At 48.9% G+C, this 22,559-nt stretch overlaps 1 protein-coding gene and 1 pseudogene across 1 annotated transcript in view; one reads left to right on the plus strand and one right to left on the minus strand.

Moving 5' to 3' along the window:
• Positions 1–471: 471 nt before the first annotated feature.
• The window catches only part of L3MBTL1 (L3MBTL histone methyl-lysine binding protein 1), a 34,514-nt gene continuing 12,426 nt past the window's right edge, over positions 472–22,559 (minus strand). Inside the window, exons 8-22 of the mRNA XM_030825773.1 lie at positions 13,669–13,757; positions 13,051–13,155; positions 12,000–12,135; positions 11,529–11,620; positions 9,197–9,348; positions 8,703–8,779; positions 8,028–8,113; positions 7,727–7,837; positions 7,179–7,293; positions 6,184–6,283; positions 5,826–6,023; positions 5,663–5,712; positions 1,805–1,962; positions 1,296–1,363; positions 472–1,177 (exon numbers count right to left, since the gene is read on the minus strand). Coding sequence (XP_030681633.1) covers positions 991–1,177; positions 1,296–1,363; positions 1,805–1,962; positions 5,663–5,712; positions 5,826–6,023; positions 6,184–6,283; positions 7,179–7,293; positions 7,727–7,837; positions 8,028–8,113; positions 8,703–8,779; positions 9,197–9,348; positions 11,529–11,620; positions 12,000–12,135; positions 13,051–13,155; positions 13,669–13,757 — 1,724 coding nt within the window. The 3' untranslated portion in view covers positions 472–990. The remainder of the gene's footprint in view (positions 1,178–1,295; positions 1,364–1,804; positions 1,963–5,662; positions 5,713–5,825; positions 6,024–6,183; positions 6,284–7,178; positions 7,294–7,726; positions 7,838–8,027; positions 8,114–8,702; positions 8,780–9,196; positions 9,349–11,528; positions 11,621–11,999; positions 12,136–13,050; positions 13,156–13,668; positions 13,758–22,559) is intronic.
• Positions 18,850–19,282, plus strand: LOC105740716 (annotated as a pseudogene).

Raw genomic sequence — 22,559 nt, forward strand, 5'->3', positions numbered from 1 at the left:
CTCAGCCTCCCAAGTAGCTGGGACTACAGGTGCACACCACCACGCCCAGTTAATTTTGTAATTTTAGTAGAGACAGGGTTTCACCATGTTGGCCAGGCTGGTCTTGAACTCCTGGCCTCAGGTGATCCACCCGCCTTGGCCTCCCAAAGTCCTGAGATTACAGGCATGAGCCACTGTGCCCGGCCGACAAAGTTCTTTGCTTAAGGGCAACTATGCACTAAAAGTCAAAACTGGTGTTTATTGTGTTCCCACCATAGCAGTCACTTTGTATAGGTAAAGTGACTGGATCTACATATTCCTCCATAATATTGCTCTATTATATACTAGTGATACACAGCCATATGCTACATAAAGACATTTCTGTCAATGATTCCACATTTAAAACCATGGTTCCATAAGATTATAGTGGAACATATACAGAAACCTGATGCGTGGCCCTTGATATTGGCATTGCAGATCAAGTAGGGGAAATGACTGACATTCAGTAATAATGCTGGGACGTTTGGTTTTCATGTGAAAATATACATATAAATAAAAATACATATAACATCTAGGTTTGTGTAAGTACATTCTATAATGTTTACACAATGACAGAATTGCCTAGTGACACATTTCTAAGAATGTATCCCCATCGTTAAGCAATGCATGACTGTAATTATACTAGACATTCTGGTATGATTCATTCATCATTTCCAATGCTCACAATGGCTCTGCAAGGTAGACCTCATTATACCCACTTTATCACCATTTTACAGACAAGAAGATGCAGGCTCAGAGACAGTAAACAGCTGAAATTGACAGAACTGGGATTTAAACCCAGACTGTCTCCAAAGCTGACATTCTTTTTTTATCTACAACTCACTACTCCTTGGCTCTTGATTTTATGTGTGTCTTAGGATCCTTGCAGTAAATCACAATATCTGTGTCATTCAAAATACACTTTAATTATCAGCTATATTGGATTAAAGGGGGAAAAAAGTACACTTTAATTTACTGACTGTCGCTGGCAAAGCTAAGTTTGGCAAGCAAATGAGTGGCTAGAGAGCAGAGGAGTGAATGGACTCCTGTCTCCAGGATGCCTTTTCCTTCCTGAAGATGATCTGAGCACACAGGGTCCCCAAGCTGGGCCATAGTCCAGACTAGATTCTTCCCAGACACATGGGTCACTCTGACTATTCTTGCCCGGTGGGGCAACACGGGTCCCTCCCTAGCTGAGGTGGCACTGGGGAGGGCACCTGCTTCCTGCCGTCTTAAGGACAGTGACCCCGGCTCTGTCTCCCACTCTGCACTTGCACCTTACCTCGTCTTTGAAGAGGCGTGCTTGGTCCTCACAACCTGTCAGGGTCTGAACAAAGCCGAAGACCTTGGAAACCAAAGATGACATGTTGACCAGGGGACAGAGCTTAGGCATGTAGGGAGAGCTGGCCTCCATGGCCTAGGTGCTTCTGAGCTGTGCCAATGCTGCTTTTTCTCACCAGCCTAAAAGGATCCTAGGGTTTCTATGCTGGCAGATATGCCAAGTTGGGCCCCTTGCTTCTGAGGCCTGGGAATGAAGCCTGCCTCTCCTGCTGGATTTCTGGCTGAAACAGCAGCACAGCTCCCGCCCCCTCTGCCATGATGGGCCTATCAGGAAGGGTCTCAGTCATCCCCCACTGGGCAGCTAGAAGGGACTGTGCACAGGACAGACGAGCAAGAGGTAGTGCCAGGAGTGGTACCGGGTTCTATCTGACCTAGGCCTTTCCACCAGGGTATAGTGAAAGGGAGGTGGAGAGGAAGAGAAGGATAAAGGGCCCTCGCTCCTCACCTCATCGATGGTCCACTTGGCGACTGCCGAGGCTGAGATGCCCGCTACTCCTGGCAGGAGCTTGCAGTGCTGCTCCCAGCACACTGAGAGTGAGCGGTCAGGGTGGGCCGACAGGGCTGACATGAAGAGGGACTGGTGCACGACATCGGGCGTGAGTGCTGGAAAGCAGAGGCAGAGGCTGGCAGGCCGACGCGGAGGACTAAACTGTTCCCGAAGCCCATGCATACCCACACCACTCAGGAGACTGGCTGGCAGAGTAGACAGGACTCTGGGCCCCTTCTGACAGCCTGTAGAGTCAAGAGGGTGAGCCATATCTCCTGACTCCTCATGTAGTGTTCACTCCTGCTGGTAAAGTGGCTCTCTCAAAGACTCTCAGGTCAGCTATTTGGAATGACCCTCACCCCGTCTCTCTGAGGCTGCACCACCCTGGGCCCTGCAAGGATAGTCTCTTAGAGCTGCTGCAGCATCTCTAAAGACATAATTTTCTAGATGCCATCCATCAAAAGGGTCCTTAACATCCAAACAAGCTCAGCCTTGACGTCAGAAGTCCACTCTGTTTACTCTTCTTCTCATGAGTCCTTTTGGGCCACGACCAACTTTCTCAGAGCCAGAGTGATTCTGCTTCAGGATCACAGTCCCCCTGACTAGGCTGAAGACCACCCCTCTGGCCACTGCCAATGCCTCAAGCTCCAGTTCCTCCCCCTCCTCCACCAGCCCGGTCTGTACTACTGCCTATGCCAGCACTAGAGGGTGATCCCTGACCCACTCCCCAGCTCCATGTTGCCTGTGGCTTTGCTTCCTGGTCTGCCTCTGGGATCACTGGCCCCAACCTCCTACCTCAAGCAGCTGTACTGAGCTGACAACCAATGCTGCTGACCTTGGCCTCCTCCTTGGTAGGGACTGGCACGTGCCAGCTTGGACTTCATCCCCCTCTGGCTGCTTTGACAAACCTGGCCCCACTCACTGCTGTCAGCCTTGGCTAGCCTTGTGCAATGTGGTCACTTTCCCAAGGGGTTTTCCCAGCCTCTCTGTCCATGGTCCAGGAGCATTGGCTCTTTATTCTCCTGGTGCTAATTCCAGATGCTCATCAATGCAGCACCTCCAAGTGCCCTCTTGCCAAAGACCCTCCCTGTTGGTCACAGATTGTCCTGCCCTCTCTCCCTGAGTGTCAGCCTTTCAGCCTGGCTCTTCCACCCCCATTCACCCACAAAGCCTCTGGGATTCCATCCTCAGCCCTACCAACCACACTTCTGTGCCACTGCCTTCCTGCTGCTCTCTGTTCATCAGCGAAACCCTACTACCTGCCCATATCCCAGACAGCCCCATCTCCCTGCTCAGCCAGCTCCTCTCATGGCCCGTCTGGGGCACACTCAGCATCTCTCAGGACAGCTACTACCACTAGCACCTCATCTACCTGGCCACAGGTTTGGCCTCTGGTACACCCAGGTACTCCCTCTCTGAAACCCTGTATCTGGGTTTCATACCCTGGGGTGGGGTTTGGGAGACAACATCAAGTTTGTAGGGAGCTTTTCTCCTTATCTTTCTTCCCCAGAGCACAGGGAAGAGCACAGACCAGGAGCACTTACCAGCAGTTACAGTGTCTTATCTAACTGCAGACCACCCAGCTGCAGGTCAGACGTGGCTCCTCAAACATGGCTCCTCAGTTCCTTCAGTAGCTGACACTCCTAGGCCTAAAGACTAAGCCCAGCCAAGCCCTGTCCTCTCCAGGCAGACCTTCCTATGGAATTGTTCACCAGCAAACCTCAGAGCTACACTAAGGAGGTCTACCCACCAGCGTGTAAGAAGTTGCCTCTGGAACAAAACCCAGAGTGACCAGTGGCTCTTCTGGGTGACGGGCCAGCTAGAAGAGCAGGGGTGCCCTGCAGAAGTGAGACCTGGGCAACGGCCCCTGCTCTATCCTTGAAGTGCCTCAAGGCTCTGGGTGAATCCTTCTTTGCCAGCTCCGTGACACAGTCTCCGCCTCTGGAAAGCTGTAGCTTCCCAAGAATTCTACAGCCTAATTCTGGAATGAACACAGTAGGCAAGTGCCCTCTGGTGGTCAGAACTTGGTCCTGCAGTGGACCTGACCATGGGTACCACAGATGGGTACAAGAGGTGCCCACTGCAGTTTGATCCTTAGGAGTCCTTACTCTGAGGGTCTAGGTGCTGGCCAAGACCCTCATCACTCAGGTCTGAGGCTGAAGAAATTGCTTGTTTCCACAAAGAGGAAACAGTATGAGATGACAGCAAGAGGAAGTGAGGCAAGAGACTCACACTAATAATACTGGCAGGGAGCTGTGCTAAGCACCTCACATGGAACATCTCAGTTAAGCCTCTTACCACATCATACAGTGGGTACGATTATTATCAGCATTTTACAGATGAGGAAGGTGAGGCTCAGAGAGGCAGTGTCACCCACCCAAGACCTCTCAGCCTGTAAAAGGTAGTCTGACTTCAGGGCTATACTTTTTATCACTGTTACTTACTGCCCAGGTTACAGAGACTGTTCTTGAAGAACTGGGACAGCTTGGGTCTTGCCAAAGGTGCATTAAACCAGGTGATTTCTCAAGGTCTCTTTTAGCCTTAAAACGACATGCATTCCATTCAACTGAGGCATCCCTGCTGTGCATCAGGCCCTGTACTAGTGGCTGAAGATGTAAGATGAATTCACCACCTAGGGGAGGGCTCAGCCACTATGCCCCTCCCCCGAAGTATGTTATGGGCTGAAATGTGTCCCCACAAAATTCATATGCTGAAGTCCTAACCCCCAGTGCCTCAGAATGGGACCGCATTTGGAGAAAGGGCCTTTAAAGAGTAATTAAGTTAAAATGAGGTCATTAGGATGGGCCCTAATCCAATTCAATTGGTATCCTTACAAGAAGAGATACTGGGACACATCGTGGGACCCCAGGAATGCTTGTGCACAGAAGAAAGACCATATGAGAACACAGCAAGAAGGCAGCCATCTGCAAGCCAAGGAGGGAGGCTTCAGAAGAAATCAAGCCTGCCAACACCTTGATCTTGGACTTCTGGCCTCCAGAACTGTGGAAAATAAATTTCTGTTGTGTAAGCCACCCAGTCTATGGTATTTTTGTTACGGCAGCAGGCACGCTAATGCAAAGGGAGTGAGAAGTGAACTGACATTGGGTTAGGTACTTTATGTCTCCTATACCAGCAGCATGCAGCAGGAGGAGTCAGGTCAGATCCGAGTTGGAATGCCAGCTCTGCCCCTTACAAGGTGAATGACCTTGGGCAAGTGACTTCACCCTCTGAGACTCACATTCCTCCTCTCGCAGAAGAACAATATACATGTTAGAGAACTCTTGTGAGAGTTAGACACAGTATGTGTAAAGCACCTGGCATAGTGCCTGGCCCATAGTAGATGCTCAGTAAGCAGTGGTAGTAACCACTGTTATTTCAGGTATTGACAATGGAAAGGCAGGTTTTATCCAATTACTCAAGTGAGGAAACTGAAGCTCAAAGATGTTAAGTGACTTGCTTAAGGTCACACAGGTAGAAAGTGATAGCCATGGCCTCCTTCCCAGGAAGCCTAGAATCAGAGAAGAGCAGGAGCATCATCCTGCTTCACAGTGAGAACCAAAGGCCCCGAGAGGCTCTGTACCCTCCCCACAGACTCACAGCAAGGCCATGGGGGACATGAGACTGGAACGCAAGGTCACTCAAGGCCCCTCCACTGCTTTTGCCACTGCTCTGTGCTCTCAGTATCTCAAACGAAGAGGCACAGCCCTCCTTCTAGCTTCTCCCACTCTGGGAAATCTGTCTCATCCCACCAATGACAGAGCACTCACTGTGAACACTCTGCAGCAGAGGACATAGGAGCAGATAACCCAGACTTACTCTGGAAATCTTCCTGTGGAATCTTTCGATACTTCGGAGGGCGTCCAATTCTGGAGAAAGAGGGATCAGGTCCATGGCAGGGAATCAGTGTCCGGGAAGTCCAAGAGGCTACGAGGCCCCACACCCCCAGGAAGCCTGGGCCCTGATTCCCTGGCCTCCATACCGGCCGTGATGGCGAGGCTTCTTCCTTGGGGAGAAGCCTGAGAGGTTCTTCTTGCGGGCTGAGGTCTCCGAGTCAGATAGCTCTGCTTTCAGCCGGCTCTGGTTCCTCTCAGCCAGTGGGCAGCCTGAGAGGCAATGGTGAGCTGTGAACTTGCCTGTAACATGGCCAGAGCCGTCGCAACCAGGAGTGGGGCACTTCCTGGGGAAGAAGAGGCTTCAGTTGGGTTGAATCCACTGGTCCCCGCTGAGCCCTCCTCAGCCCTGGTCCCACCTGGAGTGTGTTTTGGTGGACCCCAGTCACCTGCATGCAGTAAGTGCAAAACAACGCTGAGGGTCTCTCAGCAGGAACCTTCACTCACCGGTGGTGAAAGCTGTATTTGGAGGTCTTAGTGTGGGGTGGGCTTCTATAGCTGAGAGGGGGACAGCCCCCAGGGGAGGCAGAGCTGGGCTCTCTGGGTCCTAAAAGAGCAGAAAGGAGGGGGTCCTCATGGAGTCCTGGGGGTGGGGAGTGCGGGGCAGGGAAAGAGACAGTTTCCACTGGGGAGATCAGCACTAGAAACCCACTCCCCAAGGATGAGGGCCCTGCATTGACTGTGACACCATTCTCTATTACTGGATATCTGCCCCTCTCTGGGTAAGGAGGGCTTAGCTCTCATATGTTAATACTTTGTTGAAACCTGCAGGCTATGCCCTCAGTCTCTGAGAGAACTCGGGGGGAGAAGAGCCACTCAGAGCTGGTTGGGTGTAGCCATACCTTAGAAGCCACATCTGGCAGATTCATGTTACTCCCAGTTCTTTTTCTTGTTTTCATCCCCAAGACTTTGGTAACTTTTTTAAGGCTCTGCCTATGCTTGGAGAACATTCAAGAAGGATCAACACCCCATGTGAGACAAACACGGTTGCAGTAGGGAAATAAGGAAGGGGAATCCTAAGGGTCAAAATGGGGCTGAGCAGCCCAGTGACCTGAACTCTAACCCCTGCCTGCAGACAATCAGAATTTACTTTAGGAAGCCATCATGTCCTTAGCAAACACAGTGCACGCTCAGTGTGGCTCTGCTAGATGCTGAGAGAAATCCCTGGGTGGCTGACCACCTCTGAAGCACATGCAACCAAGTGAGCTTGCCCCTTCGCACCTCAACACCCCAAACCCCGACAAGTGGGGTAGCCAGAAGCACTGCTTAGTGTAGCAGATAGTCCGGGGGTGGGGTGGATGGGGGATTCTGGAACTCATGGTAGGCATCAGAGCCCTCTGTGTCACATTTGGGCATGGGGAGTTAGAGCTCTTTAGGCAAACTACAGGACTGTCAGAACCTGGGGGGAAAGGAAAAGATCAGAGTGCCCTAGGGGTACACACGGAGAGGAGGCTGCAGGGGATGTCCTGTCTTGGAGCACCAGCCGGCAGGGTGGATGTCTGGGTGGTCAGCGTCGATCCAGAAATCATAGCCATGACTCCAGCCATCAAAGTGGATCTGGGGAGGAAAGGCTCTTGGAAGTCAGGCGTTTCTCATGGAGCCCAGCTCAGCCAGAAGGTCCTCTCCCCATCCCTGGGACCTGTCAGAAGCAAGATCCTGGATTGGAAGAACCAAGGGGCCAACCCTGCAATAATCAGTTTTGGCCACCACATTTTCCAAGGGCATCACTCATTAAGTTACTGGCATCTCCCACTGGCAATCCTTAGGTGGGACGAGGATTATTAGGCCCATTTTACAGATGATGTAAGGCTTAGAGAGGGAAAATGACTTGTCCAAGCCCACAAAAACAAGTCACAAATGAGGCAAGAATGAGATTCAAGATCTTTGGCTTCATTTCTCTCATGCCATGATGCCCTTGACCTCTAAACAGTCTACAGAATTCCTGCCCAACTGGCCTGTCCACTTCCCAGCCCTAGGGTCCCAGAGCCACCTTTATCCGATGGTCCTCCACATCCTCCACGCTGGCCACGCGAATCAGGGCTGGGTTCCTGCGGTCCACAGCCTCCAGCTTCATATTGACCAGGAAGCTGTGAGGGGGTCGCTGCAGAGGGGACAGCTGCCTTCAGGCCAAGGCCCAGCTCAGCAGAGCTGAGCCCCACAGAGGGAGCCCAAATGCTGTGCCTGGGGAAACTGGGGCCTGCCCAAAGGAGAAGGCTAGGGCCCCAGCCTGGCTAGCTGAGTGCTCCATGTCTTTCTGAGCTCAGCTCTGGGGGCAGGGAGCACTGACTCACCACCTTGAAGGCCCAAGTAGGGACAGCAGAGGCCCCAGTTTCTTCCAGATATTTCTCCCAACAGAAGTTATCAGGGTCTGGGTAATCTGGAGGAGAGGATGAAAGCAATGTCTAGCCACCCAGGTGTACTGGGGAAGCCCTCTGCCCCCAAGCAGGACCAGGAACATGGAAGGGACAGAGGCCTTTGGAGTAGAATCTCTCCCACCATCACCACAGCCAGCTCCTTGCACTGGGCTCCTCAGGCAGATGGGTGCTAGTAGAATCAAGCACAGCACTACCCTAATAGTTCACGGGGCTGTCTGGGAACCCTGACTCCTGTCACTCTTGGCCTGTTGCTCCCACCCCAGCCCCATCTGAATCTCTATTGTATTTGGGCCAATGCAATACTCCCAGGATGAAGGACTCGTTTTCTTTACTTCTGATTCCCTGTTTCCTTGCTGAGATGGTCATGTAACTTTCTTCCCCTAAACCCCAATGGAGTCAGGGTTTGACAGGAGTCTCCTAAAATCAAAGGGTTCTCAACTCCCAGGCCAAGAAGCTGAGGCTTCAGGACATGTCTGTTCTCTCACCCTGACCCTAGAGAGCCAGCTACTGGGGCACTACTGGTGAGGGGTCAGTGGAGAGGGAAGCAGAGCCAGGCTTAGGAAAGGGGGCTTGCTCAGGCTGCAGGGTCACCTTGTGGAGGGGTGAGGGGCTTTCCTTGCTTCTGGCACCAGCCCACTGGGTGGATGTAGGGGCTGCTGGGATCACACCTGAAATCCAAGAACGTGTCACTGTCCCAAGAGAAACCTGAGGCCCTGAGCCTGCCATCCTCTGAAAGCATGGCTCAGGGCCCACCCTCATCTACTTCTTAGTGAGAGGGAGACAGATGGCAATGACAAAGTTAGAAAATTGCAACACGAATTACAAACTCTACCATCACCATAATATCTAACGGAAAATCATGAATCATAGGGGCTTGCTCATCTTAACCATGGTATTTTTAGATGAAACATTTAATATTGAGCTGTATTTCTTATGATAAAGCTCAATTCAATTATTTTCCAAGTGGAAGAAGATCTGAATGTCAGAACTGGACTGAGTGGGGCCACACGGTACCTGAGATATGAAAGCAGTTGCCCCCTGCCATCCCCTCACCCCCTGAGGCCAAGTCTGGACCCTCCTACTACCAGTAGTCATAAGTATCATCCCAGTTGTCAAAGTGCACCAGGAAGCGGCTGTCCACCACATCGGTCACACTGGCCACGCAGACAAGGGACGGGTTCATGCGGTCAACAGCCTCCAGCTTCATGCCCACCTGGAAGCCCAGGGGTGGGGGACTCTAGGGGAAAAAGAGGAGCTGCCAGGGCCAGGGACAAGCTGGCTAGGACCAGCCCAGAGCCCATTGGCAAACAAAGGAATAGGTTCTCTAGGAAAGCCTGGGGTGTGGGCAGTGAGAAAGGAAGGAGAAATAAGCTGGGAAAGAGGGCCCTCCAGGGCAGAATCATAACCTGAGCCCTGAGGCACTCAGTAACCTCTGGCCTCCAAGGTGCATTCAGAGGCCTGGCTTGTGCCAGAAGGTAAGTGCCTGGAAGGAGGCTATGCGTTCGCCCAAAGAACCTGGTGAACCAAGTATAAATCCTCCCTACCCAGACAAGCCCTTCCCAGCTTGTCCTGAGGCAGTTGTGGCAACAGTGGGGTGGCTGGGAAGAAACAGCGGACATCTATGGCATGGAGGCAGACAGGGAACCAGTATAAACTGAGTACCTGCCATGTAAGCTTCAAAAGACATCACCTCCTTGGACCTTTACAACAACCCTATTCCCACTTAAGAAGTTAAATCACTTGGCCCAGAACACAATGCTAGTCAATGGCGGGGCCAGTATTTAAATAGTTTGAATTAAAAGTTGGCATTTGTTGTCACAACAGCAGGCAGGACCCCACCTGTCACCTGGGAACTTGCAAGTATGAACTCTGGGGCTGGACTGGAGTGGGGGAGTAACTGTCTCTGCCTGAAGAGCATGGTGGAGTCCTGGGCCCATGGGAACTCTAGACATTCAATATGGTTTTTTGTTTAGACACAGGGTCTCACTCTGTCGCCCAGGCTGGGGTGCAGTGGTACAATCATAGCTTGCTGTAGCCTCGAATTCCTGGGCTCAAACAATCCTCCCACCTCAGCTAGCTACTGTAGTATCTAGGACTACAGGCACGTGCACCATGCCCAGCTAATTTAATGACATTTTTTGTACAGATGGGGTCTCACTATGTTGCCTACACTGGTCTCAAACTCCTGGGCTCAAGTGATCCTCCCGCCTCAGCCTCCCAAAGTACTGGAATTTTTTTTTTTTTTTTTGAGATGGAGTCTCGCTCTGTCACCCAGGCTGGAGTGCAGTGGCGCGATCTCGGCTCACTGCTAGCTCCGCCTCCCGGGTTCACGCCATTCTCCTGCCTCAGCCTCTCCGAGTAGCTGGGACTACAGGCACCCGCCACCACGCCCGGCTAATTTTTTGTATTTTTAGTAAAGACGGGGTTTCACCGTGGTCTCGATCTCCTGACCTCGTGATCCGCCCGCCTTGGCCTCCCAAAGTGCTGGGATTACAAGCGTGAGCCACCGTGCCCGGCCCCAAAGTACTGGAATTATAGGTGTGAGCCACCACACCCAGCCAGTAAGATTGATATATACTTCTTTTTTTTGAGACGGAGTTTCATTCTTGTTGCTGAGACCAGAGTGCAATGGTGCGATCTTGGCTCACTGCAACTTCCGCTTCCCAGGTTCAAGCGATTCTCCTGCCTCAGCCTCCTGAGTAGCTGGGATTACAGACGCCCACCACCAGGCCCAGCTAATTTTTTTGTATTTTTAGTAGAGACAGGGTTTCACCATGTTGCCCAGGCTGGTCTTGAACTCCTGACCTCAGGTGATCCACCCGCCTCAGCCTCCCAAAGTGCTGGGATTACAGGCATGAGCCGCCGCGCCCGGTCCAGTATGATATTTTTAATGGAGGCTCTCTATATCTCTTAGGCCTTTTGGTTGGGATTATGTGAGATACTTTAACTGCTGGATAAGCTGCCAGCTGCCTTGAACAGAGGAAAGGACAAGGGATGAATTGTTGGAAATAAATGGAAGAGTCTCAATGTTGGGCAAAAGGAAGGAAAAAGAAGCTCCCAGAATAGAGGCATTGACCGTACACCAAGGAACTGCAGAGCAAGCCAAAGCAAGAATATATGAGCAATGACATCTCAGTGCTCAGACTAGGGTAGTGGGCCAGGGGCTCCAGGGGGCTGTGAGGACAGGGTATCTGCAGTAGCAAAGGAGGGAGGGAAGTCGGGAAAAAACTATAACCAGCTTCCCATCTCTGGCCCTGGACCCTGCCCACCTATGCCCCTCCCATCTGATATGAGAGATCAGAACAAAGCTGAGACAACCAGTAGATGAGCACCCTTCTGATGAGTCAGATACCCTGGGCCAGCTGCAGTGACTCTGGCGCATGGGGGTGACATCCACTCTCACTCAGGGGCACTCACGTGGCTCTGGCTCACAAACAGGTGCTTGGGGGCAGCCTGAGCTCTTGTGCTGCGCAGGTACTGGCTCCAGCTGAACTCCTCCTCCTTGTAACCTAGGCCCCTCGAGGGGGATGAACAGAGCGCCGTGCAGAGGCTGGGCCACGGCGAGGGCACCCCACAGTGAAGCAGCAGAATCAGGCATGCCTGAGGACCTCCCCCCAACCCTCAAGAACTTGCCCAGGGATCCCCCACTACTGAAGCAGGACACGACTTGAGTAGACACTCAAAGGGCAAGTGCAAAGTGGAAGTTCTAGGGCTTCTGGTCAACTTGACCCCAGGGCAGAGTCATCAGGATGCGATGAAGAGAGGGTGGCTTTGGAACAGGGTACGGGGTCAGAAAACAAAAGAGCTGGAAGCCAGGGGACCCACGGGGAAGAAGCGAAGGGTCTGAGGACTCACTGCCTCACTGTGACCAACCCAGTTAGGCCTTACCTTTGGGAGGCTGCAGCTTGTGCCCCGTCTTCTCGAACCAGCCAGCAGGGTGAATGTCAGGGGAGTTGGCATTGACCCAGAAGTCATGGCACTCAGAATACCCATCAAAGTGCAGGCGTAGGCGATAGCCACATACCTGGCCCCATGAGGGGAATCAAGAACTCCAATGTCAGGAGATGCCCCACTCCCCATCTCCCTCAGCTCTCCTGGCCCAGTCTGGTGGTCTCAGGGGCTCTAATGCTAGCAGGTTCCCCAACCCCACCTTTCTTTGCTCCCAGTGTACCCCATCCTGTCCTATTCTGCAGTGAGGACAGTTCATGTACTCATGAGCCCTGAGTTCTGGATGCAAGGGAGGTGGACCCTATGACAGTCTCTTGCCTTTGTGAGCCCTGGACAGAATTCTGAGGGCAGCCACCAAGGTTCAGGACTGCTGAGGGCTCCTGATGACCCTTCCCTCTGCTACCTTCTCTCACTGCTACCCACTCACACTCTGCTTCCAGTCTTGCTGAGCTAATGGCAATTCCTTGAAGGTAGCAGTCCGTTCCATGCCCCAGGGCTTTTGCCCACTTTGCTCCTTCTGCCTGGAGCTCCCTCCTTATTCACAACTTATCTCTCAAGACTCTGCAAAGGAGGCCCTTCCTCTATGCTTTTGCTGCTCCTCAGACAGAACTGACCCAGCTGTGCCTCCCAGCTCAAGTCTGTTGCCACCCCTGTGGCATGTCACTGACATGTTTATTTGGCTGATTCCCCAGACAACTGTGAGCTCCTAGAGGACAAGGACCTTGTTTGACTCATGCCAACATCCCTGGCCCTCGGGATCTCCTCAAGCTCCCCCAGAGTGGACAGTATACATTCATACAGTAACAGGACTGTCCCATGACACTCCATCTGGTTTTTGTTCTTTTAAGCTTTCTATGTATTCCAACTTAATCCACTACTAGATTGTGTGTGCTCCGAGGGGAGGGAGGTACTTCCTTCTATGTCCCCAGCAAGATCCATCAGTCTACACTGAGTGACATCACCAGAAAGGTGGTACCAAGCCCCAGCTCACCTCAGCCACGGTGAGGATGAAGTACATGGACGGGTGTTGAGGGTCAATGCCTTCCAACTTCATGCCCAGTTTGAAGCCATTCTTGTTGTGAGTGACTGCCTGGGACTGTCAACGCACAGAGTGGAGAGGACCCAGCTTCCATCCAGCCTTATCCTTGCCTAGTGGGCTTGGGGTGAAGGAGCTGCCTTTAGGCCCCACCCGCCTGGTATTTCCAAAGGGGCAACTTATTTGGGGATCGTTACTACAGGGATCTAGAGAGAGAGAGAGTATCTCCCAGGTCCCTTGAAAAATGTGGGTGAGTCAGGGCTGGACTCAAGGGCTCCCTCTCTCCAAAGTCATGGAAAGATCAATGCTGAATTGAGTAGAAGTTACCAGAATTCAAAAGTCTGCAGGCCCAGTGATGAGTGAGCCTAGATTCTACCTCTCTATTTCTTCCCACCCTGCAGCCCCTTATGGCGGGCCCTTTTCCACTCTGGGCCCCTAAACAGTCTCTCCCTTTCCATTCTGCCAGTCCACTGAGGCATGCCTGACACAGAAAACACCAGAAGGCCTGAGTTTGGTGGTGTGTCCCTAGACTGGGAAGACAAGCTGTTCCTAGGGGGAAATTGTCCAACTCACGTCCTGGAAGAGGCTGTCTGGGGCAGTAATGGCCTTCTGCTCCTCTAGGTAGGACTCCCACGACCAGCATTCCTTCTTCTCACCTGTTGCTGTGGAAAGGGGACAGACAGGCTAACTCCTGGGCTGCTCCTGATACATGACTTTCTTCAGCTTCTCCTGACCAAGCTCTACCTTCACCCCCAAAACAAACTTTTGTCTGTGTTCACATGTATCCTCTGGTCCCACCCACCATGATGGTGCCAGACACAGGGGGCTGAGGGGAGGCTCAGTCTCAGGTGAGGCTACACCAAATTCTGCCCATCACTTCTCCCCCACCCCCTCGGGCCACTGTCAGCAGAAGTACTCTGGATTATTCAGCAACTGTCTGAAGTTACAAAGTCTCAGCCACAGAGGGACCCTGTCCTCTGACATGACAAAGCTGAGTGACAAGTCCTGTGCCAGAGAAGTTAATCACAATGCCATCTAAACTCACAAGGAAAGGAGAGGAAAAAGAGAAATGAGAGGAAAAACATGAAATAGGAAGAAGTGGAAGAGTTGGAGAAATAAGAAACACGGCTGGGCACGGTGGCTCACGCCTGTAATCCCAGCACTTTGGGAGGCCGAGGCAGGTGAATCACTTGAGGTCAGGAGTTCGAGACCAGCCTGGCCAACATGGTGAAACCCCGTCTCCACTAAAAATACAAAAATTAGTTGGCGTGGTGGTACATGCCTGTAATCCTAGCTACTCAGGAGGCTGAGGCAAGAGAATTGCTTGAACCTGGGAGGCAGAAGTTGCAGTGAGCCGAGATCGCACCATTGCACTCCAGCCTGGGCAACAGGGCAAGACTCTGTCTCAAAAAACAAACAAAAAACCAAAAATTATCCAGGCGTGGTGGCACACGCCTGTAGTTCCAGCTACTTGGGAGGCTGAGGCAGGAGAATTGCTTGAACCTAGGAGGCGGAGGCTGCAGTGAGCCAAGAACATGCCACTACACTCCAGTCTGGGTGACAGAGGGAGCCCCTGTCTCAAAACAAACAAACAAACAAAAAAAACCACTTTTTTTATTCTTCTTCCCCTGAACACTTACAGAAACTTACACAAATGTGCATATGTGTGCTTGGTGGGTGCCCCCCAGAGTGGATATACTGATTCCACAGCCCTCCCAGACACACACAGTTTATGTGCACACACACGTACTCACACGTATACACTACGGTCAGGACCTACAGCCCAGGTCCTGTCCATGCCTCCAAGTCTCAGGGTCCTGGGGAGGGAGATGAATACCCCTGCAGCACCTTCAATCTAGCCTGAGGTGGAGTCCTAGCCTCTAACAGAGGACAAACACCCTTTAAAGGCTAGAATATCCAGTTACATGTAGGCTGACCAGATCAGCATGAGCTGCCTCCAATCGAAGTCTACAGACAAGTAAAGAGGTAACAACTCACAAGAATCAATTCATATCCCTTAGGTAAATGGCTCCAGCTTCTTCTAGAAACTTCTACACCTCTATTTTGTCATCTGTGAAATGCAGATATCCACCATACAGGATCAGTATGATGATTAAGTCAGATCTATGTATAGAAGATCCTTATGAAATACAGAGTGCTGGACTTCTGTTACCAGTGCTCCTGGGTCTTCACTAAGGCTGTAGGACTGGATTCTAGCTCTGCTTCTCTTGGCTACTGCCCTGGATAATTCAGGCTTAGAGTGGTCTGTCTCTCAGGAAGATGCTTTTTCCCTTTTTGCTTTAGTTGGGACCTAAGTGGCTAGAGGCACCTGTTTTTTGTTTTTGTTTGTTTGTTTGTTCTGAGACAGAGTCTCACTCTGTCGCCCAGGCTGGAGTGCAGTGGTGCAATCTCAGCTCAATGCAGCTTCTGCCTCCCGGGTTCAAGCGATTCTCCTACCTCAGCCTCCGAGTAGAGATTACAGGTGCCCACCACTACGCGTGGCTATTTTTTAAATCTTTAGCAGAGACGGGGTTTCACCATGTTGGCCACTAACTCCTGACCTCAGGTGATCCGCCTGCCTTGGCCTCCCAAAGTGCTGGGATTACAGGCGTGAACCACCGCACTCGGCCTAGAAGCACCTGTCTTGCAGCTGCCTAAATTCCTCAGTCACTGTACCAAACCTTGAGATCTCAACTGCCTGATCCAGTTGGGCCACAGCAGATACTTTGTTCATCAATGGATCAAGCAAGCTATCAAGCTCTCAGGGACCTACGTGGACACCAATCTAGAGCTCATCTCTTCCGGCTATTCTTTGTCCTGAGTAAAACCTGGATTGTCCCTTACAACATATCACCTACTATGTTCCCTCAAGAAACCCTCCAGTTCTCCCACTCGGTCTTCATCCATTCTTACTGAGTAGGGCAAAGAGAAGAGAGAGTAGACTTCAGGATGCCATCATCCTGCTGTTTCTTGCCACTGGGATTCCACATCATCATGCATAAGACCTCTTCACTTTTCCCAAATCTTGTCTACTATGACAGAACCCTTCCCAACAGCCATTTCTTCCTCCCTGGATGACTTTCTTCTTTTTGCCTCACTCTTCCCAAACCGTAACATCAGCTAAGGGGCTGACTACCTGCCAGATTTCTTGTCTCAGGTGCCTCTGCTGCTCCTTGGTGCTTCAATTCTCAGCTTGCTTCCCTTTACCCATACTCCAGAGACCAAGCTCTGAGACCCCCATGCCACAGCAACACCTCTGACCAACACCCTCTTTATCTGCCATTATCTCTTACCACTGGTCCCCTGAAGATGTCCCTCCCTGGGCCTGTACTATCTTCATATTTGCTCACTAGTCACAACACTTACCAAGTATACATTCTTCAGTTTACCATTATGCACCTCTTCATTTGACCTTAACCATTCCTTTTACCATTTAGTGGTTAAACCTGTGTGCCATGTCTGGTACTAGAAATTGGGGGTACAGAGATGCTTGAAAGACTTCACATACATGGTCTCCTTGAGTCCTCATAATGCCCTTAGATGATAGGGAGGGCTCATAGTAACCCCTTTCACAGGTGAGGACAGAAGTTCAATGTAATCCACTGGAAAGAGGCCTGACCACCAAATCCTTCAGCAATTACTAGATTCCTTCCCTGACCAACCCCCCAGCCAAATTCAGTTTCCTGTCTCCTTTTTCTATTGGTGAACAATGGGCTGAGCCCTTAGGCACATCCCTAAACCCAAGTAAGTCCCGAGGCTCCTGTGTATGGTTGTACAATCTGTGCACTATACATAGGTGCCCAGCCAAGGGAGTGAATGGGGCTGAAATACAGCCTGGGCTTTCTGCCAAGCCAAGTGGCTGAGTCTATTGTGAAGAAAGGTTGCCCTTTTCTAATTGGTCTGCCCAGGAGAGGTGCTTTTTTTTTTTTTACAACTTGTACAAAGGTACCATATTGGCTAGCGGTGGCACTGATCCTCTCTCCACTTCCAGAAATGCTCCTTTGTTTATTCCTGCTTCCTTAGACCAGATGCTCTTGGATAGCACTTTCTTTGGCAAGCTCAGCCTGATCTAAAACCAAACTTGTAACTTCTCTGCCAAAGCCTGTGGCCCTTTTGGTATTCGTTACCCTAGTCAATGGCACCACCATCCATTCATCCAGTCACGCGAGCCAGAAACTTGGAAGTGATCCTTTATGCCTTTTTTTTTTTTAAACTCCCCAGGATCCTTCCATTCTACTGATTCCAGCTCCTAGGTATCTCTTGGATCTATATCCATCTCTCCACATTTACTGTCCTTGCTTTGAGCCTAGTCCAAAAGCCTCTTAACTGGTCTCTGCCTCACACTTATTCTACTGCCAGAATACATATCAAATAAAAAAACGTGTTTATTTTCTTTGCTTTAAGTTCCATGGCTTCTCATTTCCAACCCAAAACCCAAAAATCTAAACACCTTTCCACACCACACACAGCCTTGGTGAACTAGCTACTTCCCATCGTGCCAGCTTCATCATGCATTTCCATGCCCCTGTGCCTCTGTGCCTTTGCATAGGTTGATACTTCTGCTTTAAAATCCCACCCCCACCTTGTTCTATTAGCCTATCTTTTTCACATCCTTCAAGACATAGCCATAGTTCCAGCACCTAGCACAAGACTTACATAAAATAGATGCACAACAAATGCTTGTTAAATGACTATAAGGATGGATGGATGGATGAGTGGATGGATGGATGAAATATCATCCCATCTACCCCATGGAGCCTTTTTATACTCCAGCAGGCAGTTTGTTCTGTGACAGCCCCTTGTATTTACATACCTCAAACATAACACTTATTATATGGTTATATAATAATCTGTTGACATATCTATTTCTGCAACTAGATTATGAGCTCATTAAGTGCTAGTACTGTGTTTTGCTTACTCTGAACTCTTAGCATCTAGCCCACTATCTGGTACATAGGAGGCACTTAGTATTTGTTAAATAAAAGAACAATGATGGAAATAACTATGTATCAAAAACTGAGATGCAGCCAAAGCAATATTTAGAGGAAAATGACAGCCTTAAATAAACATATTAGAAAAGGAGGACGGCTAAAATTAATGAAATTTAAAAATCAAAATAAATCTGTCTCATGAAGTTAGAAAAGTAAAATTAACCCAAAGAAAATGGAAATAAATTTTTTTAAAGACAAATAAAATTAGTAAGTTTCTGGAAAGACTGATTAATAAACAAAGAAAAACTCTGGGAGGCTGAGGTAGGAGGATTGCTTAAGGCCAGGAGTTCCAGACCAGCCTGGGCAACATAGTGACATCCTGCTTCTCTTTTTTTGTTTTGAGATGGAGTCTCACTCTGTCACCCAGGTTGGAGTGCACTGGTGCGATCTCAGCTCACTGCAACCTCCGCCTCCCCGGTTCAAGAGATTACCCTGCCTCAGCCTCCCGAGTAGCTGGGATTACAGGTATGCGCCACCACGCCCAGCTAATTTTTTGTATTTTTAGTAGAGATGGGGTTTCACCATGTTGGCCAGGCTGGTCTCGAACTCCTGACCTCAGGCGATTTGCCCGCCTTGGCCTCCCCTATTTCTATCTTTAAAAAAAGTTAAAAATAAAAAGAAAATAAGAGAAATTTAAAAATGTCCTACAGATATTAAAAGGATAAGGGGATCTTGTTGACCAGTACAGACCTTCAGGAGAGTGGTGCAAATGCAGGCCTGCTATATGGTCTCCTGTCTGACAGGACAGGGTGAGAAGAGAACAATGCCGCAGGATACTGGTCCACTAGTGCCTTTGCACTGGTTTGGCTTTTGGCTAGGCAGCACTGGTTGCCTCTGGAGGGATCACTGACTATGCAAAAGCAGGTAGAATGCTATTCCTCTTTGGGGGTTTAACAGGCCTGGGTGCTTATCAGCTCTCAGGATCCAAGGGATGCTTGGGTTTTCCTAGCTACATCTGAGACCTTGGCTGGCATTATGGGAATGAGATTCTACCATTCTGGAAAATTTATTTCTCCAGGTTTAATTGCAGGTACCAGTTTGCTGATGGTCGCCAAGCTTGGAATCAGTACGTTGAATAAACCCCATCAGTAGCAGTCATCTCCCAGCTTGGACTCTTGAAGAATTAAAAATCTTCAAACTTCCACTATTTTCAAGGTAATTTATTTTCAGAAATAAGTACAGCATTTTTGCATATTCTGACATTTTACTTTATTTATTTTTATTATTTTTCTGAGACAGGGTCTCACTCTGTCACCCAGGCTGGAGCGCAGTGGTGGATCTCGGCTCACTGCAACCTCCGTTTCCCAGGTTCAAGTGATTCTCCTGCCTCAACCTCCTGAGTAGCTGGGATTACAGGTGTGCATCACTATGCCCAGCTAATTTTTTTTTTTTTTGTATTCTTATTAGCAATGGGGTTCACCATGTTGACCAGGCTGGTCTCAAACTCCTGAGCTCAAGTGATCCACCTGCCTCAGCCTACTAAAGTGCTGGGATTACAGAGGTGAGCTACCATGCCCGGCCATCTGACATTTTACTTTAGAAAAAAAAAAAAAAAAAAAAAGACACCACTGGCCGGGCGCAGTGGCTCATGTCTGTAATCCTAGCACTTCGGGAGGCCAAGGCGGATGGATAGCTTGAGATCACGAGTTTGAGACTAGCCTGGGCAACATGGCAGAACCCTGTCTCTACAAAAATACGAAAATTAGCCAGGCATGGTGGTGTGCGCCTGTAGTCTCAGCTACTCAGAAAGCTAAGGAGGGAGGATGGCTTGAGTCTTGCAAGGCGGAGGTCACAGTGAGCGGACATCGCACCACTGCACTCCAGCCTGGGTGATAGAGCCAGATCTTGTCTCCAAAAAAAAAAAAAAAAAGACACCAAACTTAGCAGGGAAAAACTCAGTTACCATTACAACCCCACAGATACCCTAATACAGTTTAATTATTGTGTATTGATATTATATCTTCTTTCTGTATCATTTTTTTGACGGAGTTTTGCTCTGTCGCCCAGACTGGAGTGCAGTGACGCGATCTCAGCTCACTGCAACCTCTGCCTCATGGGTTCAAGCGATTCTCCTGCCTTAGCCTCCTGAGTAGCTGGGACTACAGGGGCACGCCACCATGCCTGGCTAATTTTTGTATTCTTAGTAGAGATGGGGTTTCACCATGTTGGCCAGGATGGTCTCAATCTCCTGACCTCGTGATCCACCCGCCTCGGCCTCCCAAAGTGCAGGGATTATAGGCGTGAGCCACTGCACCCAGCCTCTTTCTGTATCTTATAGGTAAAATCTCAAGGAATAAAATGTTAAGTGGCAACACTGGGGGCTCCGAAACCTCATGCTGTGCTCAGAGGAACAGTGTGAAGAAAATCTCTTATGATATTTAGGATATCTGTTCTTTTGCTCATCTTAGGGCACAGAGCTACTTTGAAATTATGTTAAATGGAGTACCAATGAAAATAAAGTTTACTATAAATAAAAAATGGGAGCCAGGTACAGTGGTATATGCCTGCAGTCCCAGCTACTCAGAAGGCTGAGGCAGGAGGATCACTTGCACTCAGGAGTTTAAGGCCAGTCTGGGCAACACAGTAAGACCCTGTCTCTAAAAATAATGATAAAAAATAAAATAACTAAAAGGGGGTATTATGAACTTTATGCCCTTTTGATGAATTCCTTTCTTAATCACCTAGTCTCATGCCTACCTCTACACACTAGTGAAATTGCTCTCTTCAGTTACTAAGGTCAAAATCCAATGACCTATGCTTATTCTTCAACTCTTGATCTTCATGTGCTGCCAACTACCCAGTCCATCTTGGCATTTCTTTCTTACCACACTCTCTTAGCTCTATTCTTCTTCCTCCTCCTGCCTCAACCCTGATCCTCAATGATGCAAACCTAGAAACCAACACAGTACTTCCCTCCCATCTTCTTTCCTTTCTCATTCCCTCGGGAAGCTTCTTCAGGATACTTTCAGTTACTTCAGTACAGATAATTCAAAAATTAATGGTTCTAGTCAGACCTTTCACTACGACGTCTACAGAAAATGTAAAGGGAAGAACAGAATGCCAAGATTCAAGAAGAACCAATTAATTACAAGCAGTCATCAGGGTACCACTATGTGCTGGGTCTTTTTGCTTTCAATTTGCTACAGAGATATTTGTATGTTTGCCTCTCCTATAGAGCATGGTTAGCCAATTCATAATCAGTTCATTTTAAGACACTGAAAGTTTAACCAAGAGCCTGACATTTATATTTAACATGTGTCTTATAGGGATCTACGCCTGGGAACACCAAACTGAAGAGGCTGGACTCCAAAATGTTATAGTCTATTGTTTACCTGGTGTCAGCCATTAAAATTGCCTTTGGTTTCTAGGAAGTATAAATGGACCCTTGTTGAAAATGTAATGAAAGCCATGGACAATTCACATAAACAAGTCACAGAATTTTGCATGTAAACTTAGATTAAGGACCACAGTTAAGTAAGTGCTGCTTTAAGTAGCATACTGATCCATGTCTGGTACTGAATTACACACTCATATTCTCAGCTTGTTCACCAACTCCATATGGCAGTCCTCGTATTTCAATATAAAATCTGTTTTTTAAACCCAATTTAAAAATGGGCAAGGATCTGAATAGACATTTCTCCAAAGAAAATATATAAATGGCAAATAAGCACATGAAAACATGCTAACATCATTAGCCATCAGGGAAATGCAAATCAAAACCACAATGAGATACCACTTGATAACCTCTAGAATGACCATAATTAAAAAGATAATAACAAGCATTGGTGAAGATGGGGATAAACTGGAATCCTCATATACTGCTGGTGGGAATGTAAAATGGTGCAGACACTTTGAAAAACAGTGTGACAGTTCCTCAAAAGGCTAAACATGGAGTTACCATATGGCTGAACAATTCCGCCCCTAAGTATATACCCAAGAAAAATGAGTCCATATGTCCACACAAAAACTTGTATACAAATGTTCATACTGGCATTATTCATAATAGCGCAAAAGTAGAAGCAATCCATATGTCCATCAACTGATGAATAAACAAAGTGTGGTATGCCCATACAATGGAATATTATTCAGCAATAAAAAGAAGCACATACAGCCTAAAATATGTAAACCTTGAAAACATTGTGCTAAGAGCCAGGCATACAAAACCACAATATATAATTCCATTTATATGAAATGTCCAAAATAGGCAAATCTGGTATATAGAAAGCAGACTGCTGGTGGCCTTTAGGGGGAATGATGGCTAATAGATAACAGGACTTCTTTTGGGAGTGATGGAAATGTTTTTAAAATTTATTGTGGTGATGGTTACAGAACTCTGTGAATACACCAAAAAAAAACCCCACCGAATTGTACACTTCAAATGGATGAATTGTATGGTGTGTGAATTATATCTCAATAAAGCTATTAAGAACTGGTACCTTATAAAAATGTATGGAAAAAGCACTAAATAATTAA

This window comes from Nomascus leucogenys, chromosome 13 (assembly GCF_006542625.1).
Source record: "Nomascus leucogenys isolate Asia chromosome 13, Asia_NLE_v1, whole genome shotgun sequence".
Lineage (NCBI taxonomy): Eukaryota > Metazoa > Chordata > Mammalia > Primates > Hylobatidae > Nomascus > Nomascus leucogenys.